Genomic DNA, 24,683 nt, shown 5'->3' with positions numbered 1-24,683 from the left:
GATCAATCATTAGTTGCTCAGTTAATGTACGCGATCGACTCATGGTTTTAATGTTAAATAAAATTGGAAAATAACTTAGGGTGTCCATTTTATTACCCCTTCCCCTATATTATGTATTCGTGAGACAGCTGGATAATCAGAGTTTTCGTTTCCGTCATTGAAATTGTCGATATTTATCAACTTCAAGAGTTTGTGGCCAATTTTTTGAGAGATTTGCCAAACGAAACATGTTATTGTTTTCTTTACCTTTAAAGACACATTTTTAACTCTCTTTCCGACAAAATTTTGCACAGGGCATTCGGTAAAGGAAACAAAACTATTTACACTTACTCAAATAAATTTAAATATTGATCAATCATTGTTTACTTTTTTCTTGATACTTCGTTGTGGGTATTTTGATGCAAGCTCACGTTTCTCCTTGGACTTGCGAGCGCAGATAATAGTTTGTCTTTTGCCGGTGTACTTGTAATTATCTTGGATTTCTGTCCTGTCGTTTTTCTCTGTTGAGGGTCATTTCTCTTAGGAAGTGGTCGCTTCAGCTAGAGTCAATCTGGATGACTTACTTAAATCCAGTCAGTGGTTGTACTTGCAGGTCGTCGACGTCGTTTGTCTTTTCAAAGTGCATTGTACCAGAGATCGAAAGTATTGCGACGGTTAGTGCATAAACTATTTAACAGTGCAACAAAAATTGACTTTTTTCTGCCTTGGTTCTTATATATAATTTTTTTGTGTATTTTGATGCAAAACTAAAGTTCCCCGAATTTGAACATATTCAATCTAAGAGGCAACAATGGCGCCCTTTTTGAATTTTTGAGAAATCGGAAATTTTCGATGTTTTTCTAACGCCATTTTGTTTTAGGACCAAATATTGAAATTCTAAGAGTTTGTCCACAAATTAACATCTTCTTACCCATCTTTAAAAAAAACAGATAAATCGGACAAAAACTGAGCCCAAAACGGTGATTCTACGAAACCGGTTTTGGTATGGTTTCAGTATATTTCACAAAGCAAAACCATATCGAATATGTCTGAGCATTAATGGTAAAGCGCTAATATCTACAAGTGGTAGTCAAATTATGTCTTATATTGAGTAAAAAAGGCTCAGGAATCGATTGGTAGGTGTCTGATCCACGTAAAATGTCAGCAATCAATTTTGCCCCAATTCCCCAACAATACTAAAATAGGTTTATCTCGACGTTATATTAACTCACTAGCAGGCCCGGCAAAGTTCGTCCCGTCTATTTTTGTGTTTAATTTAATAATTTTAAACATTGCAAATTCATTGATCCCTTGCGACTTGTAACGACTTATATCGTTTGAAATGATTGGTTTTATCGGAATGACAACATCCTCGACTTTTGGCTTTTGTACATCACCTCTTTTCCGGAAATACCCATATTCAATGGTATTCAGTTATTATCGTTTTTTTCCAGAAACTGAAAGTGGTCATCTACAAACTCAAAATGATGTCCAGGGTCAATGCTCGGCTTTTATACATCATTTCGATTATGGAATCATCCATGTGTAGCAGTATTCGATTATTTCCGGCTGTTTCCCAGAAATTGCCATCTTACAATTTAAAATTGTGTCTGAGGTCAATTTTTAGCTCCTTGCATCATTATGATTCCAGTGATACTCATATTGAGTGATATTTTATCACTTTGGGCTATTTTTCAGAAACCGTAAGTCGCCATCTTGGATTTTTTAATGTTATCAATTTCTGACTCTTGAGTGTTGTTCCGGTTTAAGAAACACCCATATTTGGTGTTCTTGGTCATTTTCCGCGGTTCTTCAGAAATTGGAAGTCGCCATGTTGAAATTCAAAATGGCATTTGGAGCACATTGGGTGGTTTTTGGTCATTTTTGGGTATTTTACAGAAACCGGAAGTCGCCATCTTGGATTTCAAAATAACATTTGGAGACAATTTCTGGCCTCTGAGCGTCGTTCTGGTTAAAGAAACACCCATATTGGGTGCTATTTGGTCATTTTCGGCTGTGTTCCAGACACCGGAAGTCGCCATTCTACAATTCAACATAATGCCTGAGGTCGATTTGTGGCTTTAGTGCATCATAACAATTTCGAAAATACCCATATTGGGTAATATTTGGTCATTTGCCGCTGTTTTTCAGAAACCGGAAGTTGCCATCTTGGATTTCAAAATGGCATGTGAAATCAATTTCTGACCTCTGGGTGTCATTCTAGCTCCGGAAACATTTATGTTGAATCGTATTTGGTCATTTTCACCGACACCATTTTTGCCAGACACCGGAAGTCGCCATCTTTGAATTTGAAATGGTGTCTGTGATCGATTTTTATGTTCTGTGCATTATTCTGGTTCCTGAGATGCTCATATTGGATGGAAATCGGCCATTTCTTAAAATGGCTCCAGTGCATCGACCCGATCATTTCACGCTGTTTTTCGGAAAACCTGGATGAAATATCTGTTGAGATTGTATGGGAGACCTCCCTCTCCTTCCGGGGAGTGTCAAACCACCATAGAAATTTGTGTGTGATATGTATAATAGCCCACCCATCCAGAAGTGGGAGGAGTGTCGAACCACCATGAAAACTTTTTTTTGGTTCCAAAAACCTCCACATACCAAATACCAACATTTTCAATTTAATACCCCTCCTTCCAGAAGAAGGAGGGGTGTAAAAACATTATGGTCATGTTTGTTACCCCAAAAAACATTCACCTACCAAATTTCGTTTCATTTATTTGGTTGGTTGGAGATGTGCAGATATTTGTGTTTCATTTGTTTGGTAGAGGGGTGCCGAACCATTATGGACATATTTGTTACCTCTAAAAGTATTCACATGCCAAATTTGGTTGTATTTGGTTGATTAGTTCTCGAGCTGTGCGAAATTTGTATTTTATTTGTATTAGACCCCTTCCATATAGAAAAGGGAGGGGTGTCAAACCATTACGAATATATTTGTTACCCGTAAAAACATCCACCGGCCAAATATTTTTCCATATACTTTGTTAGTTCTCGAGATGTGCAGAAATTTGTGTTTCATTTGTATGGGACCGCTCCCTTCCAGAAGAGAGAAGGGTGTCGAACTATCTTAGTCACCTTTCCCGGTCCTTAAACCCCTATATACAAATACATATTTGTTACTCCTAAAAACATCAACATGCCAAATTTGGTTCTATTTACTAGGTTAGTTCTCGAGGTGTGCAGAAATTTGTGTTTTATTTGTATGGGACCCCTCCCTTGCAGAAGAGGGAGGGATCTCGAACTATCTTAGTCACCTTTCCCGGCCCCTAAAACCCCTATATACAAAATTTCACGCCGATCGGTTCGGTAGTTTCGAAGCCTATATGAATCAGACAGATAGACAGAGCTGCATTTTTATATGTTTAGAAGATAGATTTGAAATCTGTTTAATATAATATCAAGAGTGTAAGCGATACTCAAAGATACAATAACAATTTGTCTCCCCCTTTTGCGGGGAGGGGTTGCATTTTTGGCCAGAACCGGTCAGAACATAAAAATCTCGTTTCAGCTATGAGACAGAATCATCGCGTCTTCGATAAAGTCAAATGTGACCCCCTCCCCGCAAAAAGGAGAGGATCATGTGAAGACAAATTGTTATTGTATCTTTGAGTATCGCTTACAGTTTTGATATTACATTAAACAGATTTCAAATAAGGTAATTTAACGTCGAGATAAATCTATTTTTTTATTGTAGAGGAATTGGGGCAAAATCGACATATTGCTGACATTTGACGTAGATCAGACACCAACCATTCGATTTCTGAGACTTTTTTACTCAATATAAGATATAATTTGACTACCATTTTTAGATATTAGCGCATTATCAATAATGCTCAGATATATTCGATATTATTTTGCTTTGTGAAATAAACTAAAACCATGCCAAAATCGGTTTCGTAGAATCACCGTTTTAAGCTCAGTTTTTATCCAATTTAAGATCTGTTTTTTTTTAAAGATGGGTAAGAAAATGTTAATATGTGGACAAACTCTTAGAATTTTGATATTTGGTCTTAAAACAAAATGGCGTCGAAAAAACATCAAAAATTTCCGATTTCTCAAAAATTTAAAATGGCGCCATTGTTGCCCCTTAAGTTGAAATATGTTCAAACTCGGAGTAATTTATTTTCGCATCAAACTTCATCGAAAAATCATACATAGAAGTCAAGGCAAAAAAAAGTTGCACTGTGTTATCGTAGTAACGTAGAATCGAGGTTTTGTTGTGTATTAAAGGGTATCTATGAACTTGCGGAATGTGTTACAACGTGCCGAATGTCATCATCGTCAAACAAATCTGGATTAAAAGGCTCAATGCTCCAATTTTTAAACGCTGTATTGGCTTTCTCCACGGCAGCATATTTGCAAAAAGCAACACCATATTTTATTTTATTTTTATGACTACAGATTGTTGAGATCCTATGCCGAATCCAGAATATGCCTCCACAAAACTCGGTCTTGGGTTGCTCCTCTCCAGTCTCCCCTTACACCCGCTGCTCTGGCATCCTCGTCGACAGCACACATCCAGCGCGTGTGAGGTCTTCCTCAAAGTCGTCGGCCTCTATCCGGTTCTCTACCAAACGTTATCTTTGCCGGTCGATCATCAGCCATCCGTGCTACGTGGCCAACCCTGTACCTGTCGTGTTTCATCAGCATGACAGAATCGGCGTGTTTGTATACTTTGTACAGCTCGTGATTCATGCGTCTGCGGCACACCACACTTTCTAGTTTGCCTCCGGGTTGATCGCATGATACTACGCTCGAAGACCCCAAACGCTCGTCGATCGGCCTCCTCTAACGTCCACAATTAATGTCCGTAGACTCATGATCGGTACGGTGGCAAGATCTGTAGGCTACGGGACCTAAGCTGGCTACGCAATCCGTAATAAGCCCTATTCGCTGCCGCTATCCATCTCTTCACCTCGCGGCTCACCTCGTTGTCAAATGAGCCGTTGCGGAACAAAGTGGTTTAAAGGCCATTTTTTTTCGAAAATGAGTTTTCTGCATAAATCGCATCTACTCAAGAAGCTGAAGTTTGGAAACTAAGAGAATTTCGAAAAGTAGAATTTTAAAGCTGATTTATACCGTATGGACATTTCGTCAGAAACAGAATGGCCATTTTGTTTCGAAACAGAGTGGTCTGTGTACATAAATCGGTGTAATACTATCATGTAACACGTAACATGTAGCATATTACATGTGATAAGTAACATGTCACTTGTTTTGTACATGTTACACGTAATATGTAACATGTTACACGTAATGTAACTCGAAAAATGTAACAGGTAAAATATTATGTATTGTGTAACATGTTGTGCTACATGTAATGTTTCACGTGACATCTTACATGTGACTTGTTATATGTATCATATAACATATGACACTAGCCATTTTATACGAGTTACCGTCATTTTCTTTGTCATTTATCAGGTTTTCGTACATAGACCACTCTGTTCCGAAATGATTCAAGGATTCCAGTGAAAATATATATGAAGTCAGAGTGGTCTATGTACATTGCATTGGTGAGATAAAATCACTTGTTTCGCAAAGAAACTTTGTTAATTTTATGTATTCCCATGCTAAACCACTTCATATACATTATATTAGAACATTTCGTTTGAAAGAATTCGTTGAACAGAATTTTATTCAGAGATTTTTCGAAGATTGCTTCTCCTGAACAATTTGCTCGATGGCACATAGACCACTCTGCTCCGCAACGGCTCAAATGTCACGAGAGTATCATGATAAACAAATCGTCGACCACTTCGAAAGTATCCCCATCCATCTCCACCGCATCACCAACACCCGCAGAACTACCACGCCCTCTGCCAGTCACCATTTACTTTGTTTTGGCAGTGTTTATGGTGAGTCCAATTCTCGCAGCTTCTCTTCTGAGAGCCGTAAAGACCTCTTCAACAGCTCTACGGTTAACACAAAATATATCAATATCTTCCGCGAAACCCTGAAGCATGTGAGACTTCGTGATGGTGGTGCTGCTCGTATTCGTATTGCACCTTCTAAAACTATGTTGAACAGCAAGATCGAGAGCCCGTCACCTTGCTTTAGTCCGTCCGAAAATTTGCCCTTTGTCCTGACGCTTGATGTAAAACTGTCAAGCGTTGCACGTAACAGTTTAATTAGTTTTGTTGGAAAACCATATTCAACATAGTCATTGCGTTTCACAGTATCGTACGCCACCTTAAAGTCTATAAACAGATGGTGTGTCTGCAAGTTGTGTTCTCGAAATTTGTCGAGGATCTGTCTTAAGGTGAACATCTGGCCCGTTGTAGATCGTCCCGCTCGACACCCGCATTGGTACTCTCCAACGAAGGCTTCCTGCAACGGCTTCAGTCGCTGAATTCTCTCCTGTATCCTGTACAGGAGAGAATTTTATAAGCGGAAATGAGGAAGATTATGCCTCGATAATTACTACAGTCGAGCCTATGTCCCTTCTTGTAGAAAGGGCATAAAAGCCCTTTCAACCAGTCCGTAGATAGCTGTTCTTCAGACCCTACCCTTACACAGCCGCTCGCTCCCGACTTTGAAAAGTTCGGCCGGTAAGCCGTCCTTCCCGGTTTGTGGTTCTTCAGCTCTTTGCCTCGTCCAATGTTAGTGGGTCCACAGCTTCTCCGTCCTCCCCAATCTCTATCCTGTTCCCCTCGAGAACTCTCCTACCTTCTTCACCGTACAACACCACTTTAAAATGTTGCTTCCAACGCCTGGTCACCTGTGATTCATCGATAATCGGGTTCCCCTCCCTGTCATTACACATGGTAGGTACTGGCACGGCCCGGCTCCTGATTCCGTTAATCGTTCTATAAAAGCTCCTCGTAACGTGTCTGGTGAAGCAATTCTCCGCCTCCGCGAAGACGCGATGTAGTGCTCACGTTTCTTACGGTGGTGAAGCCTCTTTCTTGCTGCTCTTGCCTCCCGGTATTTCTCACGCATCTGACGCGTCACACGATTGCCTTCTACTAACGTGTTGGCGTAAGCTCGGGTTTTCTCTTCTGTCACCTCCGCTGATAACCTCTGGATGTCCAGACTTATCTTCCTCACCGATCTCGATTTAAACACGTTGGACAGCCGGGCGCCTCCCACGAGATAGTGACCCGGGCCGATGTTTTGCCCTCGAAAGGACCGCACATCTATGTCGTCTAAAATGTGACAGCATGTGGTCGATCTGAGAGCTGGCCTCTCTATTAGGGGGTCTCCAGGTGTGCTTCCGAATGATAAGACGTGCAAAATGGACACTACAGATGGCAATTCCCCTGGCCGCGGCGAAGTCCACTAACCTCAATTCGTTGTCGTCCGTCTCCTCTCGTCTGACTTGTGCGTTCTTATCTCCGCTGGCGGTCTTCATGTCGTGTTGTGGGCGCTCTCCGTACGTTTTCTCAAGGAGCTCATAGAACTCCTGCTTTACGTCGCACAATGGTCGGAAAATTAATGGTCGCACAATGGTTGGAAAATTCGAATTTTTTTACCCCTTGAATACTCGGCAGGGTAACCGGGTAACCACAAAATGAAATGCTTCTTGCTTTTCAATTTCTTGATCGATTTTCGATCTTGGCCTGTCGGAAGATTTGAAAATCTGTCTACTTTTAGAATCCGAGATCGACATGACCCAGTGACATCTGGTTCCTGTAAACCCGGATTTTCGGGAGCATGTTCCGTTGAGACAAGTTAGTACAATTGTCAATAAAACCAACCAACATTGGTACCAAAATCCATGAAATCACTCCAGGAGTTGATTTTCATTCATTTTGAGTCCACCTGATAATTTGTACGAAAGGCCATTTTGGAGCAGATTCCCGATCTTGAACATGGCTCCGAAGATCCGGATTTAAGGAAACCATATGGGGACCAATGGCTCTTTAGGTCCCGTATAATAGAAATAGACAAATTTTCCAATCTTTTGACAGGTCAAAATCGAAAATAGGTCAAGAACTGAAGAAGTAAGAAGCATTTCATTTTGGTGGGTACCCAGGTCCCCTGCCGAGTACTTACGTGTGTTAAAATTATCGAGTACATAACGGTTAATACAAACACTCTTCCAGTTTTAGAAACCTAATATAATAAGCTCTCAATTGTGTGCAAACATACCATAACAGCTATAGTAGAATTTTATATATTCCAGAATGTTCAGAACCGTTTGATATATCAAGATTTCATTGATGAATTATGAAAATATAGATCAAAAACTACAAAATCATGTTCTCAAAACTTCTTGAATATTGAATTCCTATTTTGGTAATTTTGGCCACTCGTCTACATGGAGACCGTCTTATGTGCGTCATCAGTTTTATCGTTTGTCGGCGCGTACACGTTGATAAGGCTGTAAATGAAGAATCTGCCCTTGATCCCCAATACGCATAGACGGTCTCAAATAGGCCTCCACCTAATGACGCGCTTCATTTGGCTTCCTAGTAGCACGAAACCGACGCACCGTTCCACTCTGTCACCGCTATTGTTGTAGATGTGGTACCTAAAAGAAGTACCCGCGGTCGGATCAACCGCCCAGAAATCACGATTTTTTGGGTTTATGCCAGCGCACCTTTTGTATGGCTGCTACCACCACTTTTGCCTTCCGTAGCTCTCTGGCCAAGGTGCCCGCGCGTGCCAGCTCGAACAGAGTCCTAACATTCCAGGTACCAATTTTTCAATCATTGTCCTTTTTCGTTTGCCTACATCTATACCGATTTTTCCGATTCGTATAATTCTCTGGATTGTTCGTAGTATGTTTTTTTCAGTATGCTGCCTTACTAGGGCTGCGACGCCTAGTCTCGCGACGCGGCTGCCGTCTTGGGTGTAGCTGGCAAGACACCGCATTTCATAGTTCAGCCGTCCGCTTTGGATCAGACGCTGTTTGAGCTTCCCTAACCTGCGGAAAGACGCTCCGACAAGCTGCTCTCCGAAGAGAACAACTTCCCCTTCCCTGTCAGCATACGACCAAGTTACCACCGGCTCATTGATGTTTTCTTGGTTGTTCGTATCCCAGTCAGTACCACGTGGAGGTAGGGACAGGAATTGCTAGGCATTCGGCTTTTGACCACACTGGAGTCTAATTTTTGCCAACTAGTACGGGTGTACTACCGGTACGCACTGCCCAGCCGTTTGCCAACCAACACCATATAATTCTGCTATTGGTATTTGGTGATGGGATTTGAAAAAAAAACATCGATCTCTCACAAGAGTGGGTCTTGTGGCTGCTATGTGGGAGAATTGAGAACAGCGGGATCCTATTGTCGCGACAGATCGAAGCTGCTTCTAAATTCAAACGCTTCTTTTTTAAACGCTTCAGCCATTCCAAAAATAGTTCTCCTATCATTATAGTCAGTATCAGATATAAGCATGCCGAATTCTTAAGGTGCACCAAACGAAAGCACGGGTTGTGACGCGTTAGCTTAAATATAAGAGCAGGTGGCACACAGTTCCCAGATGCTGTTAAACTAAAGAATATTATAGAACAATTGCGCAAAGTATATATCCCACAAATACACACCACAAAACTACAAAAGATCAAAACAATTGTCGCAGTGGTCCCAATTTTAACAAAAAAATACATTCCAGACAATAATCAATAATTAATGACAATACCAAACGAGAGTGATCCTATTTTAAAAATTTAGCCTTCAATTTGGTTTTTAAGTAGGATCACTCATGTTCAGAATTAAACTAACGTCACTCTAAGTCCGCTACTCTCACAGTCACCTCACTTTGTAAAAGCCAAGTTTACGCTTGCAGCAGTGACTTGATGAACCTATGTAAACATATCCCGATCAGAAGAGCATAACAAAAAAATTACAAAATTCTATCAACACGAGATACAAATAACATAATTTGATACGATTTTGTATTTTCCCATATGCTTTTGATATCGAAATATAATCTGAATGAGTTTTGAAAAAACAAATCCTGAAACAAAGTTGTTTTGAGACAAATCTCACATTTTTTTCGTCTCTATCAAAACCTGTAGTTTATAACAATGGTTGTTATTATACTGTTCCATATGCTATCTCATTTTGTTAGGAAGCTGATACGTTAGTAACAAAACTTGATATGGGTTTGATATAAGTAGAATATTTATTGTTATAATTTCTGTTATTTTAACACCTAACGGGATCTAATTTGAAACACAACCTGAAAGGTTTTTTGTATAACAAAATAACAGCTTCTGTTACATTTTTGTTTTGTCTTTCTGATCGGGATGGTACAGCCTCTCAGGACTCAGGTGACTGTAAGAATCTGTAATGGTATTCGAGGTTACTATGAGGGGAGGTGACAGAGAGAGTAGAGCTCTGAATCATTACCCTAAACTGCTATGTGTACTGTCTATTGCAGCTGTTTGCGGTGGGAACGTTAATTTAGAAAGCGGTGGGCGCCTAGAGTCTCCTAATTACCCAATGGATTACCTACCTAACAAAGAGTGTATCTGGAAAATCACCGTTCCGAAGGACTACCAGGTGGCACTGAAGTTTCAGTCCTTTGAGGTGGAAAACCATGACAACTGTGTGTACGATTACGTTGAAGTGCGGGACGGAGATTCGGCTGATTCCCGAGTAATTGGTGTATTCTGCGGGTACAAAATTCCGCCAGATATGAGGTGAATTAAATTAAAGTATGTAAATAGAGTAAAACACTATCTTGTACATTATATTTCCACAGATCTACCACAAACAAAATGTTTGTGAAATTTGTGTCAGATGGTTCAGTACAGAAGGCAGGATTTTCTGCTACCTTCATGAAAGAGGTCGACGAATGCGAACGAATGGACCACGGCTGTGAGCATGAATGTATTAACACTTTAGGTGGATACGAATGTGCCTGTTATATTGGCTACGAGTTGCATAGTGACAAGAAGTCCTGCGAAAGTAAGTAATCAAGCTAAGCCATTTTTTTTGTTGTATGTAGATTTGGTTTTTGCGGTGTAGCTACACTAGAACTTTTCATTTCAACATTTTCTCTGCATTAGCTACACTGCCGTTCCAAGTATATTTGTCCCAGCGTGAATAAGGTTTGTGTAGAACATGGGACAACTATACTTGGAACGGCAGTACACCTAGCGATGAGTGAGCGGCTCACGAACCTTTCATGGCAGCGGTTCTCAACCTTTTTTTGTCCACGTACCCCTTGGCGATATTTTTCAAATCAATTGTACCCCCTGACTTGGTTTGATCTCGCAGCGTGGGAGAGAGTAATAGTTGATCATGTTGTAAAGGTCTAGTTCAGGTTTCAATTTAACTATGGTTTGTTTAATTGCTACAGTCCTGTTTTAAGAGCAATATTGTGCTGATATGAGAAAAAAAAGAGCAATATTGTAAAATAAATGAAGTATAATAAAAAAAAATTGCTCTGTCCGCCATTACTGATTTTATTTTCGCGTACCCCCTAGAGGCTTTCGCGTACCCCTAGGGGTACGCGTACCCAAGGTTGAGAACCGCTGGTTTATAGTATCCTTGTAACTATCTGTCATACATACTCTTATGTAATATTTCACCCGCATCGTTCATGGAAACGCAATAAAAACAAACGAAAATACAACCTAAAGATTATCGCTGTAGTCGAAGCGAAAATAAAAATTAAACAGCGAGCGTTATCAAAATAATAATTTATAGGCATTCTAGATATTGCGGTTCTTTTCTGAAACCCGCAGACCATCAAACAAGTTGCGCGCAACAGAGCCATGCGCCCAGTTGTGCGCCTGTCAATATATACAGTCCCTCTACAATTATGGGTCAGTCAACGTGTTGTCTGAATGTTCAACAATGAATATAAAATCGGAAAAGTTATCAACTACGAATGTATCTGTGTTCTGATGTATACTTTCGATCGACAATTAGTTTCACTGCAGTTGATGTGTGTAAATCGGTTAAGAGAAAATAGTACTTGCATAGCAAAAGACACAATTATGGGTCACTTTTGGCCTCCAAGATCATTTAGTTTATAAAATTTTCAAAATCCACCACAAAAGTTATTTTATTGTTGTAAAAGCTTCACAATTAGTTATTTTGTTAGGTCGTGATGTATTTTCATGCAAAGGTAATAAAAATAGCCCAAAATATGGACTGACTCACAACTGTGCACCGCAAAACGTAACATTACTACAATTATGGGTCACTTTACTTGTTGTAATTGAGCAGAATTATTGTTTTTAGTAACATTTATAAATCATTTCAATCGTATGAATAGGGTTACAATTGAGTTATGAAAAATGCCACTGCAATGAAAATTGTTCAGTTTCGTGAGAATAAACGTATTTGCGTAAAAATTACCCATAATTGTAGCTGACCCATAATTGTGGAGGAGCTGTACCTACATTCCTTTGTGTTGTGTGAACAAAAAAAATATACATTTCGCTTCTTGCGAGTAAGGTTACAAGCGTATAACTACCCATGTTAGTTTTTTTTTCAACTTTTATTATAAAAATGTTTGAGTTTGTAAAACATATTTGTTTATGTTAAAAGCAATCGTGTAGTGTAGTGATGAATAGATTTTAGCAGATCTACTTCTCTAACAGTAAATTAAATGCGCTTAAAATATTTGAAAATATTTGAATTATATATCTCATAACCTTGCACACAACTCAATGACAGAGTTGTCGTAGATTGCCGGTTCGAGTCTTGTCTGAATGAGGAAAATTTTCCCTAAGTTTAAGTCACACCTTCTGTCCTTGTTCATTTTTCGCATCCTCGTAAAATTATATACATTGCCCACTTTACAAAACTTGAAATGTAGTCATAAGTTAAAAAATGTAGTGAGATCGTGAAGTAATATTTCTTTGTTATGGTAAGACCTGGTCGGTAACGTATATGGTGGTTACTTTTTCATTTCATGCAAAAGCGCCGAAAAAAATATTAGCTCTGCACAGTAGTATTTCCACCAAGTAAACCTTGTTGTCACTTTCCGTAGAATGCCTGTATATACAGACACTCTAGCTTTCCGTTTATGATATCTTCAGTTGCGTACCACTCATAAAAAGAAATTTCATACCGCACTTTACAGAAAGTGTTTCATGAGATGCGAAAGAAATTTTAATTCGCATCCTTATCCTGTGCGTACGTCACGTATAAAACCTAAATTAATCCACCTAGCAGTCAGACTCAGCCTTTCTCATTCAAACTTATTATTTGTAAAAATAGATTTACATGAATGCTTAAATCCAATAAAGGTAAATTCACTTTTTGGGTTCTAAAATATTGATGTTGTAATTGAAGTATAAAATATGAAATTTGACGTAATGTTAGTGCTTAAGAAATAGCGAAATAAAAGAAATGACTCTTGATTTCGAACAATTTAATCACAAGCGATACCGGGAACGTTCAAATAGTGCGATACCACATTTAAATCATGTTGAGGCCATATATTTTGATCAAAGCAGGTATAATTTTGAATAGTCTTTAAATTTCTTTTCGTTCCAAAACTTCTGAACCACATATCAAATTGTTATGAAGTTTGTTATTTGTAAGTTTGAGAGATGACTCGTTTGTATGACACTAGTTATGTTCAAATAAGTCGTGTTATCTTTGAGATAATAGACTTTCGTTGTTCTTCCAATTTATTACATAACGGTTGCTTAAGTTTAATTATAAGCAAATGAAAAGGGAACGTATAGAGCAGCCAACATTTGAAACCACGTGTTCAATCATAATTCATCGGGTAACCCTTAACTAGCCCGTTCATCTTATATCAATATTGTTCAAATCGGTTGTGTAGTTTTTAAGATAATGAAGTTTCGTTATTTTCACATTTCGATACATTACAGACGAAGTTACAGTCCGATTACAGCAAAATTCAATAAGGTGTTATGAGGCAGCTAGACCTTTCATTTGACATTAGTTTTGTGGAAATCGGTTCAACCATCTCTGAGAAAAGTGAGTGAGTTTATGTAGTCTTTGGAATATGTTTCTTTTCATACCTGGATTTCACATTTTTAAACATAACAGGCAAAGTAATAGTCCGATTACAAAAAAAATCAATAGGGTCTTATGGTGCAGCAAGACCTTCCATATGACAGTGATTTCATGAAAATCGGTCCAGCCATCTCTGAGAAACATGAGTGAGATTAAATAGTCTCCAGAACACGTTTCTTTTCATAACTTTTGAACCACAAGTTCAATCTTCATAAAATTCAAAAGTTAAGGGTTTTTCAGGTAGCCCGTTCATTTGAAATTAATTTTGTTCAAATCGGTTGTGTAGTTTTTGAGATATTGATGTTTCGTGATTTTCACATTTTGATACATAATTTCGAAACTAAAAATCCGATTACAATAAAATTCAATAGGGTCTTATGGGGCAACTAGACCTTTCATTTGCAATTAATTTCATTGAAATCGGTTCAGCCATCTCTGAGAAAATCGAGTGAGATTGGGAGAGCGTTACACACACACACACACACACATACAGAAAATGCTCAGCTCGTCGAACTGAGTCGAGTGATATACGACATCCGGCCCTTTTGAGCACTTTTATACCTTTAGTAAGTACATGTCACTCGAAAAATAAACTTTAGATCCACCATTTCATACAACATTCGACACTTCATCTTAGCTTAGGCCATCACTCTCAAAATTACTGGTAGAAATGGTTTCGTCTCCAATATAAACCTATTTTTGCATGTTTATGTGGAGTTTAAAAATCCTTTATAATACATAGAAGTTTGTTTTCATTATTTACATCATAATTGAAAGAAATAAAAATATGTAAACAATCAGAACCTAATGTAATGTTCAATCCATCATATTACATAAAAATTACTTTCACAGTATACGTTTTACTATAATTTTCAGATGCTTGTGGTGGAACTTTGAAGCAACTGAATGGAACGATACTTTCGCCATCTTTTCCAAACGAATATCCAATCATGAAGGAATGTGTATGGGAAATTATAGCACCGGCCCAGCATAAAATAACGCTTAATTTCACGCACTTTGAGCTGGAAGGTAATACGTTTTATCAAGCATCGGAATGTGAGTATGATTCGGTGACCATTTATTCCAAGCTAACTGAAGACAACCTCAAGCGTCATGGCGTGTTTTGCGGTACAAAAGTGCCATCGACAATAACTTCCGAAGGAAATGCCCTTCGGGTGGAATTCAAATCCGATAAGACGATTCAAAAGTCAGGTTTCGCAGCAATTTTCTCTACCGATGTAGATGAATGTGCGGTTAATAATGGAGGTTGTCAGCACGAGTGCAAAAATACACTAGGATCGTATGTTTGCTCCTGTCACAACGGGTACATGCTACAAGATAATGGCCATGATTGTAAAGAAGGCGGATGTAAATATGAAGTCACATCACCAAACGGACAGATCTTTAGTCCAAATTATCCCGACTATTATCCGTCCAAAAAGGACTGCATTTGGCATTTCACAACAACTCCAGGACATCGAATTCGATTAGTATTCAACGTATTCGATATCGAGCCTCACCAAGTAAGAAATTCTAAATAAAAATATGTAAAATTCTGTGTTTTTCGCAGTAGAGTAATTCCACACAAAAAAACGGGCAACCAATTTAATTGGGGGCCATCCACATACCACGTGGACAGATTTATAACGATTTTGCCCCCACCCACATCTTCGGGGACAACTGCCCATATAATGACCCCCCCCCCCCCCCGCTGTTCACGTGGTATGTGGATGGTCTCTTGACCATTTTTGATTTGGCTGAAACCTTGCATAGACGTTTCTATAGACAAAAGAAGCCATCTTGTGCTATTGGTTTGATTTTTTGGAATATGACTCATTTTTGAGAAGCTATTGAAGAATGCTATTTTGGAAAGGTACTGATGATTACAAATATTTTTAGGGCCACAACGGTTTGCTTGATCGGTGTGACGTCTTCGACAAAGTTGTAGATAATAATTTTGTCTTACAGAAAAAAAATATACACTCCAAAAAAATAATTTATCTTTCGAAAAAAGGTAAAAGAAAAATCGAAAATTAATTATGAAAAAAGCTAATTTTTTCAAAATCTTATTTTGTTCATAAAACCTACAAAAGATTACCTAAACAATGCAACCGTCAGGGCCGGATTTAGAAGCTGAGGGGCCCGGTGCAAATTTGTTTGTGAGGCCCTCTTTCCTTAAAATATTTAGAGGTAACGTTCTGGAAGGTGACGAGGAAAAAAAATGGTCGCCCTAGGACTAGCGGGCCCCTTCAATCGGGAGGCTTGGGGCGTTTGCCCCCTTTGCACCGCCCCCCCCCTCAAATCCGGACCTGGCAACCGGTCCGATCTTGAAAAAATCTGGTATTTTTTGAAAAAAAAAATAAATTTTTTTTCTCAAGGGGCATTTTTTTTAAATTATTTGTAATTATCAATACCTTCCCACAATAGCATTTTTCGATAGCATTTTAAAAATAAGTCGTGTTTCAAAAAATTAAACCAATAGCACAAAATGGCATCTTTTGCCTATAGAAACGTTTATGCAAAGTTTCAGTCAAATTAAAAATGACAAAAAAATATTAAAACTGGGACATTTTTTGTGGAACTGCTCATAATGAAGATGACATTGACGGCGCGGCAAGAAAACGTGTAGCTTGCAATTTTTTCGCAATTTTATGTATGAGATAAGTTGCGTTTTCAAATTGTTTCTACTAGGTGAAACAAGGTAAAATGTATTGTTTGCTTACTAGGAATGCGCTTATGATCACATTGTTATCTACGATGGAGATTCTCCGGATAGTTTTGCCCTTGGACGTTTCTGCGGCGCTAAACTGCCTCATCCACTATCATCTACATCTAATGAGATGTACATGGTCTTTAATACCGATACCAGTGTTCAGCGCAAAGGCTTTTTTGCAAGCCATTCCACAGCCTGTGGCGGACACCTGCAGGCAACTAGTAAAGTGAAACATATATACTCTCATGCAAAGTATGGTGCTGGCATGTACGACAATGGAGCCGACTGCGAATGGTCAATCGAGGCGGATCGAGATAAAAATGTACAACTAAAATTTCTTACATTCGACGTGGAAGAAGAACGGATGTGTTCGTACGACTATGTTGAAGTATATGGAGGCCTTGATGACGCCAGCGGTCCACTACACGGGAAATATTGTGGGAATACTGTATGCCATTGAATGTTGCGCAATTTTACAGTAAATAAAGTAGCCATTTGTTATTTCAGAATCCACCGGAAATAATCTCCATGAACGAAGCCCTACTAGTTCGTTTCCGCTCTGATGACACAGTAGGTTTCAAGGGTTTCTCCGCTTCATATGTTGCAGTCAGCCCTTTTGGCGACGGCCAATCAACAGACGAGGATCTGTCAGAGAGTGCCGAAATCACGCCCTTTCCGGGTTCCCTCAAGAACACTGTCATCGAACCAGACGAAGACCTGGACGAAGACGAGGACGACGATTACGAGATATTCGTTCATCATCGGCACTTGAATCCGAAGGTTCGTTTTTCAGTACGTAATGAGATACGGTCTTCACAAGCTATCGAATGAAACAGGCCTAGACGCGTCGGCTTCCGGCGCAAAGTGCACTAATTTAGTAACGTAAAGCGCTGAAATAATATGTTATCAAGTGAACATCGAAGTCGGGTATGTTAATATGTTTTCAGTTTGTTTTATTTTGTACTTAACGGTGCATCGAAATTAGTTTAAAGAAATATGTGAAGCCTATATAACCTAACAACAGTATAGCGACAGTTTATAATTATAAAAAAAATCAAAGTCGTGAAGACACGCATCACCTGCAATAGAATCATAGTATACCTAAATTTCCCAAGTAAGTAAAACAGAATTTATTCTTTTTCATCGTGAAATCAATATCCTGATTTAATTTTCGTATATCTTTCTTTTGTTTATTTTTCTTATAATCGATAATTTAAGTTGCTATGAGTTAATCAGATTTGTTATGGCTTACGTCTATTGTGTTTCGTTACAGCATACTGTTCGTTAATCAAAAATATCAGAATTATAAAAAAGGTAAATAAATCATCTGTGTCATATTGACTCGCTTGTGTTCACTTGAAAACTTTGCAGCCAATGTTCAAACATTATTATATCAAAATCGAACAAATTAACGAAAACAAGATTAAAAGACAAATAATTTATTCCCGATATCTAGGCAGCTATATATTGCAGTAAATACCGAATGTAGAACAAATCACGATTATATGAGCGAATTCAATCCCAATCAATCGTACGATTCCAAGACCATAAATAAAATTAGTATAAGGAAATAACTCACTATAATAGATATATTTACATTTTCCAAACCATATCTACTAAGAACGGCCGAATTAGATTAGATTGAAATAGACTAACATTGCATTTCAGGTCTTGATGTATTGTTTTAGTGTACATAATTTCCGCAATTTTATGGTTGACAGTTTTATGCAATAAATGAATGCATATCTATTTGTAGTACCTTGTAGTAATAAATGGATTCTTATTCATCAAACCCAAAATGTGTGTTATTGTGTCTCCATTGAAAACAAATTCATTAGAAAAAAAATCCCGAGAAAAACATAATTTTTAAACTCTTGAACCTGCACTTTTGCATAATAGGTCAAAAAAAACTATTTCCATTGCAAAATATCAATCTAACTGAACAAAGCTGGCATTTGTTAAGAATCGTAAACCGTTATTGTTAAAAAAATTTGTAAGGACCGTGGACATTACCCAATGTGGATGGCCCCTAAGAAAATTGTGGTTTCGACTAACTTGTGCGACACCTATTGGACCTATTCCGCAAAATATAAGCTTTCAGCCTTTCTGCTGTTTTGGCAGCACGCCGCGCGATAACTGTCAACTGAAATCAAGGGGGAAAGTACACCAACGCCACCACCGCTGCGGCGGGAATATTCCGCATAACTGAAACTCATTTGAATTTACCGTTATTTTGATCCAAAGCCTTGGGGGCTACATTTCGATTCGGAACTTGACTTGTTTATTTATATATAATCTTTGCAGCCGACTGTTTAGTGTACAGGACAATTGCGGGGCTAATGCTACGATCCTACTGACACTAACAGTCTCTCCCGAGCCGAGACTCGGACCTATGACTGCTATGACAACTGGCTTGTTAGGCCAGCGTCGTACCGCGAGACCATCTGGTAGTTATTTTGATCCACAAAAGCAAATTTCGTGGTACGTCTGTGTGTCTGTGCTAATAGTTGTTATTTGTCATTATTTTAAGCAAAACCTAACAAAATGACCGTAACTGACCGATCAGGATTCACTATGATGATGCGTGGTGATGGTGATGCGGTCAGACACCTCCTATAGTGTCGCACGCAAAAAGGAACTTGTCTAGTATTGTATAGCAAAATTATCGATATAGAAGCAGTCTCCAGACAAGCAAATGCTGCCAGCTGATTGGCCATTGTAGCAAGAAACAGAAACTATCTTTCTTTTTCCTATTCAGGCAATCAATACATTATGTAATCATAATGGGCATAATAAAAAATCGCTTAATATCGGTACTCATTGTATTGGACGGCTCAAAATCCAAACACATTGACACATTTGTTGTGCAAAGCCAGAGCATTTAATGTGCGTTCTAATAGAACACATCGGTTGATGTAAGCTTGAACTTTTGCGTTTAGTGGGTACATGTTTGAGTGTCAATACATCACAAATGTTCAAATCTTAAACACTTACTTATCCTACTGAATTCGCTGAATCCGTAGCATATTCGGGTGCCTGCACAGTAAAAAACATTTCTTTTAAATCGGCTTAGAAAGTTTTGAGCTTGGGCAAATGAAACATATAATATAACTAGCTGATTCCCGGCCCGCGTTGCTGCGTCATTAAGTTTACGACAACAATCGCATATCTCTCAAATATACATAATATCAATCAAATGTTAATACACTATGGTCGCTTTTTACGCGGTTTTTTACGCAGGTTTTTTTACGCGGCTTTTTCACGCGGATTCCGGAATTTACGCGGGTTTTTACGCGGATTCCGGAATTTACGCGGTTTTTTTTACGCGGATTCCGGAATTCACGCGTAATTTTTTTTGCGCGGATTTCGGTTTCCCTTCACTCGGAATGCCGAATTAACGCTGGTTTTTTTACGCGGATTCCGGAATTTACGGGGGTTTTTTACGCAGGTTTTTTTACGCTGATTCCGGAATTTACGCGGTTTTTTTACGCGGATTTCGGAACTTACGCGGTTTTTTTACGCGGATTCCAAAATTTACGCGTTTTCTTTTACGCGGCGGGTATTATTATATATATATATATATATATATATATATATATATATATATATATATATATATATATATATATATATATATATATATATATATATATATATATATATATATATATATATATATATATATATATATATATATAAAAGACTGGATGTAAAAGCAGAGCCTTGGTTCTGCATTCCGGTTCGGAACGTATTGTGCCAATCTTCAGTCAAGAACGCGTGCAAAAGAACCCAGGTGCCAAATGTAAACAATTTGAAATCTGTTATTTCGATTCAAAATAATTTGTGAAGTGTTTTGCGAATACAAAAGGGTATTCATCCATTTCGATAAGTACCTCAACATAATGCTGTTTGTTACATTACTTGCATAATTGCATTTGAGAATGATCACCAAGAATAAGTTCGAAGCCAACTTCTCACTCCAAAACTAATGAAAAACCTCTCTAGAAATTGTGTGGTGGCCCTGTGAAGATTGAAAATTTCATTTGGGGTCGATTGCCGGCCTTTGGATATCTTTGCTGTTTGAAAATATTCATATTAGGTGGTATTTGACCATTTGACCAGCTGTTTTCAGAAACTGGATTTCTGGACTCTGAACATCATTTTGATTTCAGAATTTGGTATTTGGTCATTTTTGCTGTAGTCCAGCAACCGGAAGTCACCATCTTGGATTTTGAAATGGGATCTGAATTTGATTCACGGTCGCTGAGCATCATCTCGATTCTGGAATGACCATTTTTGGCTGATTTCCAGCAACCGGAGGTTGCCACTTTGGATTTCAAAATGACATTTGGTGTCGATTTTTGGCCTCCGTGTATCATATTGATTACGAAAATATCCATATTGGGTGGTATTTGACCTTTTCCAAGAACCGGAAATTGCCACAATGAATTTTCAAATGGTGTCTGGATTTGATTTTCGGTCTCTGGGCCACATTTTGATCTCCAAAACACCGTATTGGGTGGTGTTTGGCCATTGAAGGCTGTTTTCCGAAAGCCGGGAGTCGCCACGTTGGATTTCAAAGTGGCATCTAGATTTATTCTCCGGTATCCGGGCGTCATCTCGATTCCGAAATGAATATTTTATTTTTCCATAGCCGGAAGTTGCCACTTTGGATTAAATGGCGTCAGGTACCCCTGACGGCCTATTGGCCCTGACGACTCTGTTGATATTGGTTTGGTTTTTACCTGCGAAAGTGAAGGAGGGAAATATTTTTGCTTATGTTTTCACACATAAATTGACAATTGCATATGAGAATTCGCGTAGGTGCGAACAGCCTTAAAAATCTGTTTTACTTGTGTCAGAGCCAATGTGCATCATCTTGATTACGGAAAACCCCATTTTGGGTGGTATTTGGTGATTTCTGGAAACCGGAAGCTACCATTTTGGATTTCGAAACGGCGTCTTAAGTTGATTTCAGATCTCTTGGCATCATTGCGATTACAGAAATATCCATATTGGGTGGTGTTCGGTTATTACAGATTGTTTTTCGGAAACCGGGAGTCGTCATGTTGGATTAAAAATGGTCTGTGAAGTCGGATCTCGCCCGCTGGCTATCATTTGGATTTTCGAAATAACCATACAATTTAGTATTTGGGCATTTTCGGTAGCTGGAAAAAAGTCTTTCGTCATCCTGTATTTCATCTCGGTTCTGGAATAACTATTTTGGCTGTTTTCCAGGAATTTGCTACTTTGAATTTCAAAATGGCGTATTGGTACAATATTTGGATATTGTCGGTAACCGCAAGTCTTGGATTTCGAAAAAGTGTCTAAATTTGATTTTTGGTCCAATTTTAGGTTCCAAAAATACCCATATAGGGTGGTATTCGGTCATTTCAGGCTGCTTACTGGAAACCGGAAATCGCCATTTTGGATTCCAAAAATAGTGTCTAAACTCGATTTTCGGCCTCTGGGTATCATTTTGGTTTCCACAATAACCACAATGGGTGGAATTTGATAATTTTCTGAAACCGAAAGTCGCCATATTGGATTTCAAAATGGCGTTTAGATTTGATTTCCAATCCCAGTTTCTGGTTTGAGAAATATTTATATTGGGTGGTAGGGATGGGCGATACTAGCATCGATACCAGCGGTATCGATACTAGACGTCTCGGCATCGAGTATTTTGGCATCGGTACTTACCGCGAGAGATGAGTACCGGTATCGATACTTTCTAAATGATGATTTTTGAAAAAAAATTGCAGTTGTGATACCGATACTATCGAAGCATCGATAATCGATACTCTCTCGACCGTTACTTCGATACCTGGTATCGAAGTTCATTGAAGTATCGCGATACCAAAGTATCGATACTTTCGTCAGTATCGCCCATCCCTATTGGATGGTATTGTGGTATTGGACCATTTTAGAATGTTTTCCAGAAACCGGAGAGAGTCATCTTGATATCTTGTTCATTTCCCGTCTTTAGATAAAACCTCGGTTCCGTAAACACCCATTGGCCTTCTTTTCAGCTCCAATTGGTCGAAGTCTGAGCTCAAAGCATGTCTTGACATTTGTCAATAGTTCAAAAGTTCTTATCATACCATTACAAATTTGCCGCTTGTTGATGGAGGCATAACTAATTTCTCAACCGATTATTGCAAAAACAAAGGAACTCCGATGAAAACCAACATCATAAAAAAAACCGATGAAAACCAACATCATAAAAAAAAAGGCAGCCGGCTGTTCCTGTTCGTGATGTCTTGGCGAGCCGTGACCTATCCTACATGTCCCTTATATACGTTTTCCTGAAATCCATCCACGCCCCAGTTTAATCCTATTCCCTTCCGCCTACATCCAACCAAACGACAAGAACACGTTAAGACCCCGGATCCGAAAACAGCAACTAGACCCGAACGATACTCTCAGGTCCTGAGGGAGACAACCCAATATGCCAGTCCGTAATATCTTGGCCCAGCAGCGGAACATATTCAATATGCTGCTTACCTATGGCGATGGAAAACCATCAAACAACAAATCAGTGCTTTTAATGCAAAACATTCTAGCTTTAAGTTAGATTTAGTTTCAGCTCGTAGTCGGCAGCGAGGATAAAAAATTTGCTTTCAGTTATTAAGATACTTTAGAAAGTAAGAGTAAGCTACCAGATATAATTGGCGCCGTTAAACATTGAATTGTATTTGTGCCGTGTCAAATAAATTATAGATGAGGAAAAAAAATCATAAAAAAACATCCTTCAGGCTTAAAATCTCTTACAATTAATATGAATTGATTATAGGAAATAACGATCTCTACTTTGCAATACGAAAAATTCGCCCCCCGCTCCCCCTCGCACACGCTAGTGGAATGAAGCGACACCATAATATCATACAAAACAGTCCGATACGCAAAAACTCCTAGATACCAATTTTCAAGATGAACTATTAGACGGTTCAAAAATAATGAAGGTTATAGTAGCTCCCCCTCCCTTTAACTACGCTTATGAGATAGATATAATTCAAAGTAATTGAGACATATACGCTGTTATACGACGTGTATTTACCAAATTAAATGATAATCGATTTGGCGATTTCAAATTAATAAAGGTTGACAACATTCATCTATCCCCGCCCCCCCTCATCATACCTCCTCTTAACTAGTTATGAGGAGGTATGATGAGGGGGGTAGAGTTATGTCCCCAAACCAGTAAACGTTCTAGTAATTTACAAATAATGAAATATAATCCTCCTCTTTACTACGCCACTAAGATACAGGAAAATCAATGTTATATAAACATACTTGAGGACCTACTTATACAATTTGGAACAGTGATCAATTTATGTGTTTAGGAGTTTACAAATAACAAATTTTAGCCTTCCCTCCCTTGCTACGCTTATGGAACAGGTAAGATTCAGTCATTACATCAGCTACTATAGATTCTACATATCGAATTTAATACTGATCGGCCCAGCAGTTTCAGAATCATCAAAGGTTGACATTGTTAACCCCCCCCCCTTTCATCCTTACAACGCGTCTGAGATACAGAAAGGTCGTCGGACAGTGTAACGTCGCAAAAATACATCTTAGGCTCAAAAACATCTGTATATAAATTAGCACGGTTATCGGGGAGTAAATTTTCACGTTCATGATCCACAAGTTCACCCCCCCTTGCCTACGCTTATGAGATAGAGCAAAACTAATATTTTAGGATGACTACCCGTACTCGAAAACCCCTATGTACAAATTTTCACGGTAATCGGTCCAGTAGTTTTTGAGTCTATAGGGAACAAACAGACAGACAGACATTCGCATTTATAGATATAGAAGACTAGATATAAAATTTCAGCTCAATTGGGCTTGGAAAACGAATGCTTCAAAGCGGTGAAAGTTTATTTTGACTGATGAAGAAAATCACAGGTAGTGTAACAGGGGGTCACCCTGTACACACTAAATTTGCCCGGCGAAACCCTTACAGGGCGGCCAGATACCTCTAACGGACTTTCGGATCTTTGCTAGAACACTAAGAAGAAAAAAATTAACAAAATAAATAAACAAAACAAAAACTCATCCGT

The 24,683-nt window shown here is 38.7% G+C and overlaps 1 protein-coding gene across 6 annotated transcripts in view; it reads left to right on the top strand.

Annotated features, from left to right (window-relative positions):
* Positions 1 to 18,416, top strand: part of LOC129718350 (tolloid-like protein 1) — a 75,606-nt gene extending 57,190 nt beyond the window's left edge. For all 6 annotated transcript variants that reach the window (XM_055669052.1, XM_055669050.1, XM_055669051.1 and 3 more), the window contains 5 exons: positions 10,336 to 10,597; positions 10,660 to 10,865; positions 14,781 to 15,427; positions 16,631 to 17,065; positions 17,125 to 18,416. In XM_055669052.1, coding sequence (XP_055525027.1) covers positions 10,336 to 10,597; positions 10,660 to 10,865; positions 14,781 to 15,427; positions 16,631 to 17,065; positions 17,125 to 17,448 — 1,874 coding nt within the window. In that variant the 3' untranslated portion in view covers positions 17,449 to 18,416. The remainder of the gene's footprint in view (positions 1 to 10,335; positions 10,598 to 10,659; positions 10,866 to 14,780; positions 15,428 to 16,630; positions 17,066 to 17,124) is intronic.
* The last annotated feature ends 6,267 nt before the right edge of the window (positions 18,417 to 24,683 follow it).

The sequence above is a fragment of the Wyeomyia smithii genome, chromosome 1, assembly GCF_029784165.1.
Source record: "Wyeomyia smithii strain HCP4-BCI-WySm-NY-G18 chromosome 1, ASM2978416v1, whole genome shotgun sequence".
Classification (NCBI taxonomy): Eukaryota; Metazoa; Arthropoda; class Insecta; order Diptera; family Culicidae; genus Wyeomyia; species Wyeomyia smithii.
This window is presented reverse-complemented; position numbering and strand designations above follow the sequence as displayed.